The 15,267-nt window shown below is 55.2% G+C and overlaps 1 protein-coding gene across 2 annotated transcripts in view; it reads left to right on the top strand.

The window, feature by feature from the left end:
- Nucleotides 1–1,672: 1,672 nt before the first annotated feature.
- Nucleotides 1,673–15,267, top strand: part of PRKCB (protein kinase C beta) — a 94,217-nt gene continuing 80,622 nt past the window's right edge. The window contains exons 1-2 of one of the 2 annotated variants that reach the window (XM_027897231.1): nt 1,673–1,893; nt 2,170–2,201. In XM_027897231.1, coding sequence (XP_027753032.1) covers nt 1,721–1,893; nt 2,170–2,201 — 205 coding nt within the window. In that variant the 5' untranslated portion in view covers nt 1,673–1,720. The remainder of the gene's footprint in view (nt 1,894–2,169; nt 2,202–15,267) is intronic. The other variant, XM_027897232.1, reaches the window with a different exon arrangement.

The raw sequence follows: 15,267 nt of genomic DNA on the forward strand, positions 1-15,267 counted from the left end.
TTCTGCTGTGCAGGGTTCTGTGGGTGAGCCCGCAGTGAATGGGGGGCAGTGGGGACCCCGTAGCAGGGCTGGCACTGTGATGGGCACAGAAAGCGTCACCTGCAGCCCCCACGCTCTCTGCACGCCAGGGACCTTCCCCTCGCTCCCTCCCCAGCACGAGGAGGGATGCCTGCAATTTATTTCTCCTTCTTAGAGGAAAATCAGACGGTGCTGGGAGCTGGTACCAGCCTGCCTGTTCCTAGGAGGGTGACATCAGCAGGACAGGCCGGTGTTATTACTGTAATGAACCTTTTAAAGCAGCCACATAATAACAGCCCTGGGCCTATTTTGAGAAAGCCTCCTGGGCACTTAATTCCATGGAGAGAGCGGGGCTCTCTTCAGAGAAAGAGCACGTAGGATGGATCCCAGCAGAGCAGAGATGGTCTTGGGCCTCAAAAGGGGAAGGATCACGTGGCTGCAGAGCCAGAATTAAATCCCACAAATGAGATTTTAGAAAGATCTGTTGTTCAAGGAATTATTTTCGTGGTTATGTTTCCATTGAAGTTGTCTCCTGTTTTGATTTGAATTCTTATTTCCTCAGTGCCCAGACCAGGGTGATGCAGCACGAGGTGGGCACAGGGAGACCTGAATGTCAGAGAAGGCTGATGGAAATGGTTTTCAGTGTCCGTTAGTGCCGGCAGGGAGGGAGAGAGATGGGTGGTGGATGTGCTTGGAAAACTCTTCCATGCCAGCCAGCTGAGGTGTTTGCAGTGGGTTGGGTAAAAGAAGATCATTATTCCAACCATAAGTTTAAAAAATCATTCTGAGAGGACCGCTGAGCTGGTCAGCTTTGTGTCCCTGTGGCTCTGTGGGATCCCTGGGAGCGTGGCCCTGCATGGGCTGCTCATGGCCGTGGTCCTGCTGCCCCCAAGCCATGGTCACTCCAGTGGCTGGCCTGGCACAGAGCCATGCCCCTCCACTGGGTCTGAGCTGCTGCCTGGATCCCTCTGGACTCGCTGCTCCTGCTGCTGACTCGTGTTGTGCAGAAAATCAAGGTAGAAAAAAAATAATTCCAGCCTTAGCAGTGGGGGGTCTGGCACTCCTGAGGGAGTCGGGGAACACCTGTCATTGTCACTGCTGGCCCTGCAGTGGGTATCGGGGTCAGTATCTGCAGTGGGTATCAGGTAGGTGCCCCCACAACTGGCATGAAGTCAGGACTTCCCTGGCTGTTTTATCGTTGTTTTTACTGTTGTTGTTCCCACCGCGATTACCGCCATTGTTGCCGCGTGTCTGTCTCGCACCGCTCCCGCTGCTCCATCGCTGCCTGCAGGGGCAGTGGGAGCGGACCGTGTCCCTGCGGGGCCGGGCTGGGGCCGTGGTGTCGCCGCGGTCCCCGCGGGGCCGGGGCAGCATCACCGCGCGGATGCAGATGATGTATGCAAATGAGGCGGCAGGCGAGGCCCCGCCCACTGCGCCCCGAGAGACACGCCATGCAAATGACATGCAAAACACGGCCGAGCGGGGGGCGGGGTTTGTCATGCAGATAGAGCCAGGGGCGTGGCCTGGGATGCAGATGAGGGGCGGGGCGGGCACCGTATGTAGATGAGGGGGCGGGGCCGAGCGGGCGGGTGTCGGAGCCTCCCGCCGGCTGCGGGAGCGGCACCGATCGGCACCGGGCCCGGCGGGCACCGAGCCCCGCGCAGATAACCGGGCCGGCCCGGGCCGGCAGCCCCCGCACAGCATGGCAGAGCCGCCGGCGGCAGCGCCGGCCCCCGAGGGCGAGGAGGGCCCGGTGCGCTTCGCCCGCAAGGGCGCCCTGCGGCAGAAGAACGTGCACGAGGTGAAGAACCACAAGTTCACGGCGCGGTTCTTCAAGCAGCCCACCTTCTGCAGCCACTGCACCGACTTCATCTGGTGAGACCCCCGGGGGACCTCCCCGCACCCCCCCCTGCGGGACCCCCGTCCCGCTGCGGGACCCCCGGCTCGGCGGGACGCCCGTCCCCGTCGGAGCCCAGCCCGGTGGGGCTCATCCTCGCCCATCTCCGGGCATCCCTTCCCCTCCCGTCCCGTGTCCCCTCGTCCCGCCGCATCCCATCCCGGTGCCTGCTCCCCCCGCTCCTCCCGCCGGCCGCGCCGGGCAGGCTCGCAGCGCCGCGGTGCCGGTGTCTCACCCCGCCTCTCTCTCCGCAGGGGCTTCGGCAAGCAGGGCTTCCAGTGTCAAGGTGAGTGTCGCGCTGCCCGGGGGGCTGGGGGGACCCACACACCGTATCCGTCCCCCGGGATCGGCCCTGAATATCCCCGCGGGGCCGGGGGCAGCATCCCCGCGGCACCGTCCCCGAGCATCCCCGCGGAACCGGGCAAGCAGCTTAGTCATTTTTTTAATCAACCGAGCAACTGGTCGCTGCCTTTAAGCCGGTCGGGTTTCGTTTCTAGAGATAAGCACCCAGGACTTCAGCTAAATCCCCCGAAAAAGGCAGAGAGGACTTTGTTTTTAATGAACTTAACAGGAAAACATGTGTTTGGCTGGCAAACGGGCTGGGCGAGGGCTACTCTAGGGCTGGAATTGCGCAGCCTGCAAGGACTTGAATGGCTTAGTTGTGTTGCTGGGGAGAGAAATGAGGCTTTACAACAAAATATGATGCAGTAGCTGGGTTACTACGACCAGAATTCTTTGTTCTGATAATGCTGGGATTCTGGAGGGGCTCTTTAGGGATTTGTGATGTCCTCTCGGGAAATTTGGATGAATTAACCAGGCGTTATCTGGTTGCTCTCGTTGCCAGCCCAGCTGTAGGCTGTTCCTGCCTGCAGCTCATCCTGCCCTGCGGGTCCCACCTGTGTGGGGTCCAGGTCTGGCTGTGGGGTTCAAACGGGGCTGGTGCTTGCAGCTGCTGGCAGTGAAATTTTGCTCTTGTGGATGTTTGGGACAGAGTTTTATTTTGGCGGGTGGCTGAATCCCAGGTGGAGGTATTTGGCATGAAAACAAACCGGCTGTAGAGCTCTAATATCTCCAGAGCTGCTCCTCCTGGCAGCTGTGTGGGTTGTGGTGTGGCACAGAGCCCAAGCTCGGGGTGCCAGGGTGGCTCTGGGTCTCGGGGGCAGCTGTACCTGCAGGCAGGAGGGCTCTGTCTCGGGTGCTCTCAGGAGCATCTCCGCAGATGCTTGTACGGGCAGCGTAAGTCTAATCCAATTTAAATGATGCTGCTACTCATCCTTAACACTTGTCCTAGGAGTGTAACCTTAAAATACCAAAACCATCTCCCTGCTGCCTCCCAAACCCCCACCCGAAGGCCCGGGCAGGTGTTGGCAGGCAGAGGAAAGCGGATATGGAGACTGAAACATGTCCTAGGGCTCTTTCTCAAGGTCACAGCTTCCCCTGGTACCTGAGGTTTCACACATGGACAGTTCAGTCACATTACTCAGAGGAGTTTTGTGCAGCTTGTATTTCTGTCGTGGCTCTTCCCAGGCTTACCTGGCAGTTAATTCCCTGCTCTCCTTACGGCGCAGGCATAGTTGTGCAAACACAATGTCCCTGAAATTTGGAGTGTGCTGGAGAAGCTGGAGGGGACCACGTGTTAGCAGGGCAGGGTTTTCCTGCAGTATTTCTAGAGCTTTGCTCAGTTCTACCTTATAGCATCCAGGGCTGGATAACTGGAGCCTTTCCAAGTCTCATCCAGCTGTCAGGAACTATTATCCAAACCTGGAGCTGTGCTCTTGCTTCAAGGTTTGTCCTTACATGATTGTAACCAGTATCAAATCAGCCCTCAGTGCAAGGCCAAGTAGGTGGGTCCATGAAGGTGGTCTCAGAGTTGCCACTGCAGAGGTGGAGGGTCTTCCTCCCCCCAGGAGATGCTGAGCAGAGCAGTCGTGTCCCTGGGCTGTGGGGCAGGAGCCTTGTGAGGCTGCAGTGACCCCAGCAGCATTTCCAGCAGTGCTCAGTGATGTCTCCAAGGGTGTGTGATTGGTCTGTGACATTCCTTTCTGCCTCAGGAAACCACTTTCCAGGTTGTTCTGGTATTACAGACGTGAAAACCTTCTTCCTGTGCAATAGGAAATGTTGCGGATTTGGGTCTGTAGAACAGCCCAGTCCTTCCTTTCCTACAGTCAGTGACAGGTGGATTTTCACAGACATCCCTTCTGTGAGGTGCTGGGGTGCCCAGGTGAAAGTGCTGCCATTGGTGGGGCAGCTGTGGGGGCGATGCCCATCTCAGCGAGGGCACGGGCAGCTGGTGCCCCTGATGGAGGACACGCTGTGTCTCCCTGCACGACACTGCCAGGGTTGAGAGTGAACACAAGCGAGAAGTCGCTCCCTCTGCCATCTGCTCTGGGATCACAGCCACCCCGGGGGTGCAGCCCTTCTGTGCTGGCAGGCAGCGCTGGGGGTGCCAGGGCTGGCCCTGTGCCAGGGGGTCAGGCTGTTCCTCCGGAGCTGTGGGTGCACGGGGTCCTGTGGGTACCACCAGCTTTGGGGTTGTGCCCCACAGATTGGGCTGCAGCTGCTGTTGGACTTGGTAAATACTGACATGAAAGCAGAAAACCCCAGGGCTGGCTTTTATTTGGGGCTCTTCAGCCCCACAGGGCTGGCAGTAAGCTCTGATGTTGGGGTCTAGCTCTCCCTTTGCTGAATGCAGCTTTAATTCAACTTTTTCACAACTTCCCTGAGTATCTTATCCTGTTGTTCCGTGGGATGGCTGGAATTGCAGCTGAGGCACAAGGCTGTCTGGGCTCTCAGCTGTTCCTACTGCTGTGCTCACTCTAAGTAGGTTTTCACCTGTGCCCTGATTTCTTTCTAGGACATTTGCAATAATTAGATTGTTAATTAGCTCATTACTTGTGACTTTTGGCAGGAAGAAGCAGAAACTGACTCTTTGTATCTTGAAATACTAATGGATACCACAAATGCCACTTAATTGCCTGCTAATCTGCTTCTCATCCTTGTATGCAATCCCCTCCTTATCCTCGTGTGCATCTGAAGACTTCCTGGCCCAACTTCTCTCTCCCAAGCCACGAAGCCTTTCAGTGTGGGCAGGAGGGAGGACAGGAGCAGGGCTGGTGCTGCAGGTTAACAGAACATGTCAGTATGTGATGGGCAGGCTGGAGTGCTGAGGATGTGCCCGGAGCTGCCTGGGGGATGAGCTCCCTGTGCCCTGGCTGCCTGCCAGCCCAGAGGGGCTTTCTGGCCCTGCTGCAGCTGGAAGGTGCGTGAACTCCTCAATAACAAAGAGAAGGGGGTGTACATGTTCTCCCCTTCCCGGACTTTGGGCTCCATCTGTCCCATTCCATTCCCAGGGAGCGCATGAGGAGGGATCTGCAGGCTGTGCTGGGGAGGGAACGTGTGGCCAGTCACAGCTGGTGGCTTTCTGCCTCTGTTCTGCCGATGTGGGAAGTGCTGTGAGGATGGTGAAGGAAAGGGAACTGGCTTGAAGGCTGTCAAGAGTGAGGTTCTTGTTCTCATTGTCAGAATGTGCTGCTTCTGGGAACTGGCAGCTTTCTCATTGTCTGTCCTGCTGGTGTTCCCCCCTTGGCATCCTCAGGGTCTGTTTGTCCTGCTGTCCAAGCAGCTCTTGGCCGCTCTGTGGATGGGGGTGCTGGTTGTGTTGGAGGTTTGGTGAGGGGGACACGGCCCCAGGAGCTGTTTGCTCGAGCAGGAGAGGCTGTGGCAGCGGCTGGGCTGGGCTGGGCTCTCACCCAGGGGCCTGGGCAGAGGTGTTCCTGCAGAGGTGAGGAGCCCTGTAATGTGATTCACACTTGGGAGCAAAAAATAATCTGTGTCTGTTATTGCCTCACGTGTACAAGGTAGAAAAGATCTTGGAAAGGAAAATCTTGATTCCTTAAGAGAAGAGGGGGGAAAAAAAAAGGCATCGTTTGGTAATGGGTGCTTGGATTTCATGCAGTAACTTTGTGGGGAGAATGTGTGCTTCTTGTCCCTGCTTATGAGTCGGCAAGCAAAGATACTCTTCAGATTAAATCTTTCTGAACTTCACAGCAAATAGGATTCCTCCCTCCAGCTCTTCCTCTCCCCGTCCTCCAAGGCCAGCGTCCTCGTCGTGTTTTGCGTTTTCACCATTCAACGTCTGAGACCAAAACTGAGCAGCTGGAGAGCGTCACCCGGGCCTTACCTTTCAAGAGAGCATTTCTGTCTTGCTCTCAGCCTTCACAACCCACCCTTCCTCCCCCCTCTCTGCCCTCCAGACGGAAGTGAAACCCATCACACTTTGCTCTCCGCTGCAGCCCTGCAGCGGGCTGGGCTCTCACCGTGCACTGCCGGCTCTTACTGACTGCATTAAGCAAGTAAGAAACAAAAGCAAAACAAACTCCAATCATTCAGAGTTGCCTCAAACCCAGTAATTTCGTGTCAACATATTATGCACACTGGAGAAATGTTAGTGTTCAAATAGACTAATTAAAAATGTTACTGCAATTACTTTTGCAACACAAATGATGCTAATTATATAATGCTGCAGAAACTGGAAACACGATTTGGGAGGGTTTTTTGTGTGCCTCGTGGGGATAAGGCAGTTCTTGGTGCTGGAGCCACGGGGCCAGGGGCAGTGGGACCCCCGTGCTCGATGTCAGGGCAGCGCTGCGAGCAGGTACAGATAGAAAGGGGAAGTGGTCTGGGCCCCGTGCTGCACAGATGGGCTGTGTCCTGCACAGTGCAGTGCAAACAGAGCTGACAGCGAAAGTGGGAAGATGTGCTCCTTCCCAGCCTGCTTTTAAAGCCTGTCACCTGAGCCCGCTTCCCTAATCCTGCTCTTTCCTGCGCTGGATACCTGCGGCTCAGGGGAGGGGCTGGGGATGGAAACCTGGTTTGGAAGGAGATTTTTGGAGGAAATCTGGACCTGCAGAAGCCTCCTGCAGTGCTGAGGCTGCAGCTGTGGGGCTCAGCAAGGGCCACTCTGCGTTCAGGCCCATCAACATCTCCTTGCAGTGCAGAAGGGCTCGCTTGAGTCTCTCAGTGGAAGTGGTTTCTCTTTCCCTCCCCCTCTGCTGTTAGCAGGGTAGGTTTTTGCCTCTTATCTCCAGAGATAGCTGTCATCCTCCAATGATCTGGGGCTCGGATAACGGGGTGGTCTCCTTCCTTCCCGGGGTATCTGCTGCTGACCCGTGGCAGCTGGGCACAGGGGCACAGGGCTTGCCCAAGGGGTTGGTGCCTTGGGGGTGGCAGGAGGGTTTGCAGGATGTCTCCCTGGTGCCTGCCAGCTCTGATTCCACTGCAGAGGTTAGACCACCCCGCTGTGTGAGCCTCCAGCTATCGAGACTTCCTGGGGAATTTAATGCCTGGGCTGTCTCTAAGGAGACTTCTCAGCAAACAGTGCAGGCATTTCTGCACGCCTGCTCGCTCACACTCGTGATCCCACAAATTCCTGCAGCACACGGGCTCCTGGAAGGGTGTGTAGGGCACCCTTCACTGGCAGGGAGGTGTGGGTGGGCGCTCACCTCTCTTGGCACCAGCAGAAGATGCTGCAAAACAGAGCAAGACCTCGAGGGTTTGGTATCTGCTGTGGAACAGGAGGTGGGGTTGAGTCTGCTGTCAGACTTGGTGTGGATTCTGTTAACTGCTGGGGTTTTATGGAGGAACTCGAGGCAGAGGAGTTGTGCAAGCCCTTGCTGTGGGCTGCTGCCCTCCCTCCCTCCCAGCCAGCACGGCTCCTCCTCCTGCCTGCAGCTCAACAGGCAAACACCTAAAAAGGCTGGAGAGGCTCCTCGATGCCATCGAGGCCCCCATCGGATCTATCAGCAAATAAGTTGCACGGTCACAGTGACTAAGAAATTAACTTCTGGCTGTGCCTGTAATTTAGCTGAGGGCAGAACTGCTTGAAACACCTCCTTGTAACGTGTGCAATCAGAAAGGGAAGGTGGAAGTGCCATCCCCTGGTCTGGATTGGAGCTTGTGGTAACGAGAGGGGATGTTTAGAATGGTGGGTGGGATGGGATTTTGTTCAGGAGAAGTGGCTGGGTGGATTTTTCCTGCAGGAGCCAGCTGTGAGACGATTAGTGCTGTGTGCTAGCAGAGAGCTGTGGACCTGCCAGACCCCACCGTGGGCTGGTCGCCTTTGTGTGCCTGTGGTCCAGCTCAGTCCCAGAGGGCAGCTGGGAGTGTGGTGGAGGGAGCAGTTAATCCCTCCAGCAGAGGGGATTCATGAATCATTATTCTGAAAGTCCACAGCTCAGAGCCATTTGGAAAAGGTGAGTAAGAAGCTCCCTGCAGGGGAGGAGTAATTGCAGGTCTTTGGGCAGCGTGTTCCTCCTGCTCTTTGAGGGCTGAGGTTGCCTTTGGAAAAGGGAAGGAGTCCTTGTGTGGGGGTCCTGGGAGCAGCCCTGGGTTGCCACTGCTGTGTCCTGGGGTTGCTTTGTGTGCTGCCCCAAAAGCCCCCTCCACACTGGTGATAGGTGTGATGTCCCCAGAGCTGGGTGAGGTGAGAGGGCAGAGAGAGCAGGGAGTGCTCCAGAGCCCCTCCAGGCTCTTCAGGTGATGCTGTAGGAAATGCAGCCTGGCCAAAGGCTTGTTCATCCCCTGGCTTGCTGTTGTCCCATACCCAGAAAACAAAGCCACTGCGCTCCTTGGAGGGGGACTGGGCTGGTGTTGGTGGCCTCTGTGCCTTGGCCAGGAGCCCCTGGAGGCAGAGAGCTGATAAGAACACCAGGGATGTAAAATGACACATGCCTGAGTTTTCCAGACACTGACCCGATGGACAAAGGTGAAAATCTCTCTGGAGCTCTTCAGCCCCAGCAGGGAAGGGAGGGATGTGACCCTGGCTGGCCCTGTCCTGCCAGCCCACAGCAGCCAGCACCAGAAGTCAGTTTTTCCCCAAAAGCCATAGGAGGGGTGGGGGGGATGGGAAGAAAGCTCCAGGGGGGTGGTGCTCGGGAGCAGCCAAGTGCTTTGGGTTAAGCAGAGGCAATTCCCAGAAGGAGCTGTGCTGGCTGTAGCTGTTCCTGGGAAGGGCAGGTGGCATTCCCAGCCACAACCTGCTCCTGCTGAGCTGCACCTGAGCTGGGCAGGGGCAGGGACAGCCGAGTGCTCAGCTGGATTCACCAGGGTGATCAGGATCCTGCAGGCACGGTGTGAACAGCAGCTGTAGGGTCTCTCCCGGGCAATGCTCTGATCCCTCTCGGTATCCCATCCCAAGGAGCTGTGGGACAGCAAAGGGCTTTGAGCGTGGTGAGGGGCAGCTGCAGCTCTCAGAGTGTCTGTGGGGTAACAGGGAGCTGTGCCCTGCGAGCTCCTGCTCTGGGCACCCCAAATGTGTCCTCCCCTGCGTGTGGCCGAGGCTTGGCTGGACCAGCTGATGGGATGGCTCTGGCCAAGCAGTTTCCTCCTGCTTGGAGGTGGCTTGTGTGGCTCTTCCACGGTCAGTCCCGGTCTGTGGGGTTTACCTTGATGCAGGCTGTGAAGGGTTTATCCATGCTGTTCTTAGACTGGCCTCCACTGGAAAAATAAATTAAAATGTTCTTGTGAGTAGGCACCTGAAGTCTGTCTAGTTAAGAACTTGCCAGCAACACTCCTTTTTCTGCTGTTCAGGATTACTCCCGTTCACTGATAGGGCAGGAGGCACGATGAGCCCTCCCAGGGTCCCTCTCCATGCAGTAAGTCAGCCCTTGCCATCGCTTCCGACAGCTGATCCCGGTTCCCTGTGAAAGGAAATGCATTTCATGAGACGTGACAGCTCTGCTCCCGCAGCATCGGGTGCAGATGGAGCTGCTGCTCCCACTGCTGTTCCCTCGGCAGCTGCTGGGCTCTGCGTGCTGGGCATGTCTGCTGGGCACCGTGTGCTGGGCAGGGGCATCCCCTGCAGCCCCGGGGCTGCTCTGCCTCACAAAGGGGAACAGGACTGGGTGCCACCCTCCTGGAAGGAATTCCTGGGAGCGAGGTCTCTGCTCTCCGTGTTCACAGAGTGCCTCTCTCCTGGCAGCTGTCCAGGCTGGGCAGACCCGGGCTGGGCGCTGGCTCTGGCTGCTGATAAATGCTGTTTAGCCAGAGCTGTGGTTCTGTCCCTCCCTGAGCTGCCTGCACGGTGTATCCGGTGTTGGGGAAGGGAAAAGGGTGGGCACAGCCTGGCCAAGGCTCTGTGCCATGGCACTGACCTGAGGCACTGCTGCAGCTCTGCTCAAGCTGTCTGCTTTTGAGGGATTTTGGGCTGACTTCCTTACCTGTTTATAGACATTCTGCTTTTCCCATCATGTAAAAAACCCAAAAAACCCAATCCAGCATGATACTGGAAGCAGGGAGTGTTTGAGGCGAGCACAGGTGAGCTCTTGCTTTCAGAGTTTAACTCCTGTGGCCCAGAGCAGGAGCCTTTCTGCCCCAGCTGATGGGCACTGGCTACTGAGTGCCTGATGCTTTTGAGTTACATCTTGTCAGTTTAAATAATTTGCTTCCATATTTGGTCCTGCTTTTGTGCCAGATTTATACATCTTGTTTAAATCTGACAAGCAGAATATACTCGCTGCTAATCTGAGCTGGACAAGGCAGTGCCTGCCAAAAGATCCCATATTAATAGGCTCCAGTACATGGAAATTACTGGATTTGCAAACCTGAGGCTCATTATGGCCCAGCTCTCTTAAATTGGTTCTTTGCATCCACTTAAATCTGGATTTTTCCAAAGACTCAGTCTACTGGAGCTTTCCTCTATGGGTGGGAACTGCCTCCCCAGAGCAATCTCTGAAACAAGGGAAGCTTTCCTTCTCTAAGCAGGAGATAAGGGGTGCATGATTTTGGGGTGGTTGGGAAAATGAGGAGATAACTGGTGTCTCTGCAGGGAGATCCTGGGAGCTGCTGGGCTGGAGCAGTCGCTGCCTGCTCAGGGTGGCTCTGCCTCTGCTGCCAGCCAGGACTTGTGTTTGTGGACATGGATGTGCTGGAGCAGGTCCAGAGGAGGCCCTGGAGCTGCTCCCAGGGCTGCAGCCCCTCTGCTCTGGAGCCAGACTGGGAGAGCTGGGGGGGGTTCCCCTGGAGAAGAGAAGGATCCAGGGAGATCTTGGAGCATCTTCCAATGCCTAAAGGGGCTCCAGAAGAGCTGGAGAGGGACTTGGGAGAAGGAATGGAGTTAGAGGATAAGGGGAATGGCTTCCCACTGCCAGAGGACAGGGTTAATAGAATATTGGGGTGAAATTCTTCCCTTTGAGGTTGCTGGGGCCCTGGCACAGGGTGCCCAGAGAAGCTGTGGCTGCCCCATCCCTGGAAATGTCCAAGGGCAGGTTGGATGGGGCTTGGAGCAGCCTGGGATAGTGGAAGGTGTCCCTGCCCATGGCAGGGAATTGGAACAAGATGAGCTTTCAAGTCCCTTCCAGTCCAAACTATTCTGGGATTCTATGATTCTATGTTTAAAATCTTCAGTCTCTTGTAGTTCTGATCCCGTCTTCCTACATTTGATATTTAGTCAGCAGCAGGGAAGCTAAAAAAGATTCTGATGTCTAAATCTCAGCCTTCAGCTGCTCCTCCTCTTCCTCACGCTGTGACGCCGGTGCGTTCCAGCTGATCCTGCTGGTCGATTCCTCCCCATCTTTTGTTGCCATCTGAAAGGATGCAGCAGTAATAGCTTCACCTTCGGGGGGGGGGGAACAGTTAAATACCTTTATTCTGATGTCTGAACAGAGAGCAGAAGCACTTTCAATAGCTGACACTCCAAGCACATGAACAAATGCATTTTCATGATTTCCAATTATAGCAGAAGAATGAGAGAGTGAGGTTGTGAAGAGGAGTGAAAGTTGTCCTGGCTCTTCTGAATGGCTTCATGCAGCTTCAGTGGTGACATAGAATGAAGTCAGGAGTCAATGCAAAGACTGTTTTATAATATCAGTGAGAAGCCGGAGTGAGGGGGAAGTGGCCCACGAATTTCATTTGCATCACTGAGTGGATTAGCTCCTGACGCAGTGCAAAGTCATTATTTACCGTGTCTCCAGATCTGTTGCCTTTCCCAGCGCCGTGGTTTGGAGAGGCTGATTCAGAGACGGTTACAGCTCCCTGTTCTACTTGGTGGGGACCTTTAGCACTTGCCTTGTAAGCAAAATGACGGTGCTTGTCAAGGCTGTTAGTGCTGTGCCTGCCCCGAGAGGCTGAGGGGTTTGTTTTTCGGTCTTTTCTTTTCTTTGCTTTCATCACACTAAATACTTTAACTTGGCTTAGGAAAAATAGTTGGCAACACTCCATAACTCGCCCTTAACTGAGGGTAGCCAAGAGGAGGAAGGCTGCCTTCCAAGAGGGGGGATAGATCTGGTGCATCTGTGTGTCCACATTTCGAGGCAGAGGCGCCGTGACCGTGCCCGTGTGGCACTGCCAGCACAGGAGCCCCTCCGTCCCCAGCAGTCACTGTCACTCAGGATAAGCCAATGCATTGTCACCTGGAAGATTTATGCACAGCTTGAAGTGATCCCCCCACAATGATTATTTATAGGCTGTCTGGAGGTTTGGCACCGTTTTTGCTGTGGAGAAACCTCAGCTGTGTGGTGATGGTGGGGATGGGCTTTGGTGGGGGCTTTGTTTTTGGCCTGTTCTGGAGTTTGGATGGGCTCCTTGGGAAACCAGCCCTGATGGGGGAGGCATCGACACCTCCATGATCACTTGGCTTCTGATGAGTTTGATGGAATAACTTGCCTTTGGGAGGGGTCTAATTGGAGCCCTTTCATGGAGCAGCTGTAAATGACGGTGGGTTTCTGAGGATGGTGGAGCTGCCAAGAGGGGACATCTCTGAGTGTAAGGGGAAGAAGGGCTGAACAGGACCTGTCTGTCCCCCCCTGAACCTGTCACAGGAGATTGTGCTGCTTCCTGCCCCAGGAAGGGCTCTAGAACTGAGCTAATTCACATTTGTGTGATCATGCGTCTCAGGACCGTCTCCAATCGCTCAGTCCATTAGCTTCCAAATTTGTCTTGCTCTCTTGTCTTGATGGAGAGGTGCCTCAGGGCCAGAATCTTCTGGAAACAAGGCTTGTGGGTCTGGCAGAGGAGCGGGGGTCAGTCCGTGGTGCCTCTGCCTGAGGCACATCGCTGGGGAGGGCACGGCCCGTGCACAGCCACAGCAGCGGCAAGGACAGAGCTGCTGACCTGGTGTCTCCCAGGGCTTCTGAGGTGGAAAAAGTCTCACTTACTGGGTCATTTAGAGACTCTGAATCTGGGGTTTTGGCAGGAGGAAAGGCTTTAATTAGCTGCTGCTCAGTAGGGCTGCTATTAGATCTTCAGAGCAAGATGCTGCCGGACTGGAAAAAATGCAGCAATAGCTCATTTGCTCAGGAAGCCGTGGTGGTGATTTGCATTTTGGTTGGGTGTTGAACCCTCGTAGAGAATTTTTTGAAAACAACTTTAAACTATAGTTCAGATCTCTTCTCTCCCTGCAGCTGGGGGAATATCTGTTTTGGTGCCAAACACTTTGGGGTTGAATTCCTTTGTTTGCAGCTCTGGCTCCGCAGTGAAGGAGGCGAGGGCTGGGCTGTGGACATGTCCTGTCAGCAAATGCTGCATGACAAATGGCTTGTGTCTCTCCACCTTGGAGCACAATTAAATTCTCCCTTATTATATACCTAAAAGGATTTTTCTGCTCTACCAGCAGCCCCTCTGTTGACCTAAATACCCAGGAGACATGTAGCAAGGTAGGAAGCTTTGCAGTGTGTCTCCTGCACCTCAGCTCTGCAGCTGCTTGGGAATAAGGTGCTTTGAAATGTATTTTGGACGCTTTTTTTTTTTGTTTCTTCCGCGTTGTCAGTTTGCACAAGTACAAAATGAGAGCAAGCCTCCATGCTCTTGGGCTGGCTCTCGCCCCACACTCTGCACTGGTACGGCTCAAGAGGTGAGGCCGGCGCTGGTGGGGCGTTGAGGGCAGTGGCTCTGTCAGTGAGGTTTGTGTTGGGCAGGTGTGACCATTTCTCCAGCCCTGCAAGCTGCCCCTGGCCCCCTGCTCACCTGGGCTATGGAGAACCTGGGGCTGGTTCTCCTGGGGAGCATCTCCTCCCCCTGCCTGGGTCCTGCTCTGCATCAGGGGAAGATCTGCTTTTCTTCCATCGAAGGTTTCCCTGTCAGTGGTTGTTGTTCCTTTCCCAAAGGGAGGTTGGAAATCTCCAGCTGTTTTTGGCCTCAGACCCTCTGCCTTCCCTTGGCTGCAGTTTGGCCCAGCAGGTTCTGAGTTAAGAGGTTCATTTCTCTGCGAGGTCGCTCGGCCCTTTCCCCAGGCTGGTGTGAGTGTGGCTCGCTCGTGTGGGTGGGAAAAGTGGGATAACACGGGTGACATAACACACTGTGGCACCTTCTGCCGTGGGGGCAGGTCCCACAGGGCGGGGAGCCCTCCCTGCATCCTGCTGGGATGGGGACAGGAGCCACAGCACAGCATCCCTGGCCAGCAGCAAATCCCGGTGCTGCCAATGGTCCCTGGGGTGATGGAGTTCCTTCCAAAGCCTCCTCCCCTCTTCTGGGCTTTGTAAATTTGGAATAAACTTAATTTCTCTGCTGTTACTATTAACTGAGTCCGAGAGGATGAAAATAAATGCCTGTTGGGAAGGGCAGGCTGACTCACTTTCTCATTCTCCTGTAAATTTCCATTTAAGTTTCAGTTTAAGCTCAGGTATGAGAGGAGTGAAAGCTGGTAATTTGTGACAAAAACTTCTATTTTAGCTCATGGTAGAAGAACTCCCTTTTTAATTGCAGAAATTATAAGGCTGGGATTCTTGTAAAGGAATACCAACTCCAGCAGGTACCTGCTGACTGACTTCTGGATGCTCCACTACACAACCAACTTGGAATTGTGGTCATTTCACCCTTTCCTGGACCTCTTTCTGCTCCCTGGGGGTTTGGAATCAGCAAGTCTTTTCTGTTTTGGTGGAGGGGCTGCCCTGCATCCCCCCCAGCCCCAGGAGCAGGGGCCCCTTCCTGGCTCTGAGGCCTGGGGACTTATCTTATTCCTGAATCGGGTGCCTCAGGCTGAGCAGCAAGTTCCTCCCTTATCGCTGCTGCCTTGGCTGTAATTTTGCTTCCACCATGTCAGAGCGAAACAAGAAAACTTCTTTAAAAAGCAAGAGGACAGTCATGTGAGGGAGCAGTGGTGTGTCAGCACTTAGAGAGGGTTCAAAATAACGTGGCCCATCTGGTCCCCTCTGAAGGCAGAAGCAAAGGGCTCCCAGGCTGGGCTGCCCTCCTTGCCCCGTGCTGGGGACACTCAGGAGAATGCTGGGGGACCAGTGGGATGGTGGTGCTGGCTGGGTTGGAAGGGACCCCAAAGCCCATCCAGTGCCACCCTCTGCCATGGGCAGGGACACCTTCCACCAGCCCAGGGTGCTCCAAGCCCATCCAACATGGCCTTGGAC

Source organism: Empidonax traillii, unplaced genomic scaffold (assembly GCF_003031625.1).
Source record: "Empidonax traillii isolate 1590-97213 ecotype Southwest subspecies unplaced genomic scaffold, ASM303162v1 scaffold534:size827195, whole genome shotgun sequence".
In the NCBI taxonomy this organism is placed as follows: domain Eukaryota; kingdom Metazoa; phylum Chordata; class Aves; order Passeriformes; family Tyrannidae; genus Empidonax; species Empidonax traillii.